General features: G+C 52.0%; 1 protein-coding gene across 1 annotated transcript in view; it reads left to right on the top strand.

Annotated features, from left to right (window-relative positions):
* pfdn6 (prefoldin subunit 6) overlaps nt 1–2051 on the top strand; it is a 13043-nt gene extending 10992 nt beyond the window's left edge. The window contains exon 4 of the mRNA XM_043678134.1: nt 1601–2051. Within this exon, the coding sequence (XP_043534069.1) occupies nt 1601–1721 (121 nt within the window). The 3' untranslated portion in view covers nt 1722–2051. The remainder of the gene's footprint in view (nt 1–1600) is intronic.
* Nucleotides 2052–3965: the final 1914 nt, after the last annotated feature.

Genomic DNA, 3965 nt, shown 5'->3' with positions numbered 1-3965 from the left:
TTACCGCCCTTCTTAAACAGTGGCACCACATTAGCCAACCTCCAGTCTTCCGGCATCTCACTTGTACTATCAATGATACAAATATCTCAGCAAGAGGCCCAGCAATCACTTCTCCAGCTTCCCACAGAGATCTCAGGTACACCTGATCAGGTCCTGGGGATTTATCCACTTTTATGCATTTCAAGACATCCAGCACTTCCTCCTCTGTAATATGGACATTTTGCAAGATGTCACCATCTATTTCCCTACAGTCTATATCTTCCATGTCTTTCTTCTCAGTAAACACTGATACAAAATACTCATTTCGTATCTCCCCCATCTGCAGCTCCACGCACATTTGTAAAAACCCTTTGGATCCCCCTTAATTCTATTTGCCAACACTATCTCATGTCCCCTTTTTGCCCTCCTGATTTCCCTCTTAAGTATACTCCTACTGCCTTTATACTCTTCGAAGGATTCACTCGATCTCTCCTGTCTGTACCCGACCAGGAGAAAGTGAGGACTGCAGATGGTGGAGCTCCGAGTCGAGAGTGTGTTGCTGGAAAAGCACAGCAGGTCAGGCAGCATCCAAGGAGCAGGAGAATCGATGTTTAGGGCATAAGCCCTTCTTCAGGAAGCCCTCCTCCTGCTCCTTGGAGGCTGCCTGACCTGCTGTGCTTTTCCAGCACCACACTGTCTATACCTGACATTTGCTTCCTTTTTCTTAACCAAACCCTCAATTTCTTTACTCATCCAGCATTCCCTATACCGACCAGCCTTCCCTTTCACCCTGACAGGAATATACTGTCTATCGATTCTCTAACCTCATTTCTGAAGGCTGAGGCGTTAGGCAATGTTGGATTAGTGAAGAAGCGAGAGGGATTGAGAGATGGGAGAGAGAGGGTGGGCTGCGGTGATCTGAGGATTGAACGTGCAGGGTTTGAGAGTGGGAGGTAAATGTAGGACAGTCAGAGACACCTCTATGGCTGGTCAGCTTAGGTTTGCCAGTGATACCGCTGACCGTTAACAGAGGCCATGACTGCTCTCCGCATCCCACTAGCGCCAGGTCAGACCTGATCCAGAGCCTGGCAGGTTGAGAGTGGTCCTGTTGAGTGACCGTGAATGAAGCTCACCCTCCAGTCGAGGGATCACTGACCCCTTCCTCCTGGCCCCTCGCTGGGGTCTCCTCACCATTGACCCCTGACCTTCAGTAACTCCACGCTCTACCCCCCCCCCCCCCCCCCCCCCCACTGCAGCACATTCACAGAGTTTGTCCCTGGGATGGCGGGATGTCCAACGTTTAGAGACTGGGGTGGTATTCTCTGGTGTTTAAGTGAATGAGGGAGAGGCCTCACTGCAACGTACAAGGCCCTGAGGGGGTTTGACTGGGGAGATGCTGAGGGCTCAATGCTGCACATCTTCTCCCATTGAGTCCCTTCAAGGTTGGGACGGACAGATTCCTGGTGTCTCAGCGAGTCCGGGCAGCTGGGAAGGGGCGGGTAATTGAAGCTCAGGACGAGCCAGGGGCAGAGCAGGTCCGGCCGGCTCCCCCCTCCGTCCTCCGTCCCCCGGAACCACCACCTTCCTCTCACTGACATCCTTGTGTCTTGTTTTGTTCCAGAAAACGATATGAAGGACAAATCAAGGAGCTCGAGAAGGGGACAGAGCAGCAGCGAGAAACCATGGCCAAGTTACAGCACCATTTCCAGAAAGCACAGGGCAAGACCCCCATTAAAGTGTGAACTCAGCCTCCCCACCCTGCCCCTGTCCCCCTCCCCACCCTGCCCCTGTCCCCCTCCCCAGCTCCTCGCTCACATCCTTCAGCCTTGACCTTGGAGGGCTGTCTCTCCCACCACCCACAAGGAATGGGCCTGAGCAGCTGATTACGTTGAAAGGGTTCATGGCTGGGTGGGGTTTTTTGGGGGTGGGGGGGGGTGTTTCTGAACCTCAGGAAGGATGGCTTGCTGTGTTCCCACTCACTGGGATCGATCGGACTGACTCTCAACGCGTGACATTGTAGCGGCGCCTGGATTTTCCTGAATCTGACCGAAATAAAGCTGCCCTTCCCTGAGGCTGCTGTGGTTTCTATCGGGGTTTGACGGTTTGCTGGAGGTTCGGCTGATTGTGAATGGGCTGCACGGTGGCTCAGGGGTTAGCGCCCGGGACCCGGGTTCGATTCCAGCCTCAGGCGACTGACTGTGGGGAGTTTGCACGTTCTCCCCGTGTCTGCGCGGGTTTCCTCCCACAGTCACAAAGATGTGCAGGTTAGGGTGAATTGGCCATACTAAATTGCCCGTAGTGTTAGGTGTAGAGGAATGGGCCTGTGTGGGGGCAGGTCGGTGTGGACTTGTTGGGCCAAAGGGCCTGTTTCCACACTGGGGATTCTGAAAAATAAATCCTGCTCCAAGGGTGTCCTGGGTGAGCTAGATCAAGGGCGATGGGCAGAATGACCACCAACAGTGTTCAGTCTGTGGAGGGAGGGGGGGCTCCCCTGGTTGCTGTTAACCCATGAGAACAAAGAGCCCAGGGGTGTGGGTACATAGTTCCTCAAAAGTGGAGTCCCAGGTTGTTAGGAGAGTGAAGGAAGTGTTTGATTCACTTCCCTTTATTGGTCAGAGTATCGAGTACAGGAGTTGGGAGGTCATGTTGCGGCTGTACAGGACATTGGTTAGGCCACTGTTGGAATATTATGTGCAATTCTGGTCTCCTTCCTATCGGAAAGATGTTGTGAAACTTGAAAGGGTTCAGAAAAGATTTACAAGGATGTTGCCAGGATTGGAGGGTTTCATGGATAGGGTAAATAGACAAAGTCTTTTCCCTGGGGTGGGGGAGTCCAGAACTAGAGGGGTATAGGTTTAGGGTGAGAGGGGAAAGATATAAAAGAGACCTAAGGGGCAACATTTTCACACAGAGAGTGGTACGTGTATGGAATGAGCTGCCAGAGGAAGTGGTGGAGGCTGGTTCAATTACAACATTTAAGAGGCGTTTGGATGGGTACGTGAATAGGAAGGGTTTGGAGGGATATGGGTTCAATTAAATCTTCCTTTCAGTTTCCCAATTCTGTCGGTTCTCTGACCTTTTTTCCTTTGGGATCTTTCAGTCCACTGTAGGCACAGAGTGACTGGTTCACAGGTTGTAAAGTCTCTATGGTTATAAGCAACAATTTACAGCAACTGGGGGCAGAGAATGAACTGGCTGGCTTCACGTTTCTGCTGTTTTACTGGAGACAAATCCGGAGCCGGTCCCCACCCAGAGAGCCAGAGGTTCCTCACTGTGCGGTTCATTCCCCCCACCACCACACGCATGTGGACACACACGCACACAGACAGGCTGCCAGCCACCCAGGAGCCAATCAAAAAGGTGCATCCACAGACCAATCAGTGAGCTGTTGCTGAATGAATCTCGTGCTGTTTCCACACTGATCAGGGACTTGGCTCTCTGTCTGTTTACACCGTCACTCCCCTGCCTACTGTTTGCAAAACAGCTGTGTAACCACAGCTTACAATGAGCTTCAGTGGCATTGGCCAAGTGGTATTATCACCAGAGACCCAGAGAATATTCGGGGGACCTGGGTTGAAATGCCACCATGAGAGATGGGATGGTGCAATTTGAGTTCTGGAAGAACCCACTGATGATCATGAAGCCATTTTTGGAAAAGCCATTTTTGGAAAAGCCATCGGGTTCATGCCTGGCCTTCTGGGAAGAAAGCTGCCATCCTCACCTGGCCTGGCCTACATGTGACTCCAGACCCACAGCTAAATGGGGAACTTGTAACGGCCCTCTGGGGATGGAATAGAAATGCTGCTTATGCAGTGACACCCTCGACCCAGGAATCAATTTAAAAGAAATGTTATCTGTTATATGGTCCCTTTCTTGGCTACTTTACAAGGAAACAGATTCCAGTTACCCTCAGTAACCCACCCCCTCCTTCCCCCCCCCCGTACACCCCCCCCCCCCCACCTCGGACTCAATCACAGGGAAACAGA

This window comes from Chiloscyllium plagiosum, chromosome 37 (genome assembly GCF_004010195.1).
Source record: "Chiloscyllium plagiosum isolate BGI_BamShark_2017 chromosome 37, ASM401019v2, whole genome shotgun sequence".
Classification (NCBI taxonomy): domain Eukaryota; kingdom Metazoa; phylum Chordata; class Chondrichthyes; order Orectolobiformes; family Hemiscylliidae; genus Chiloscyllium; species Chiloscyllium plagiosum.
This window is presented reverse-complemented; position numbering and strand designations above follow the sequence as displayed.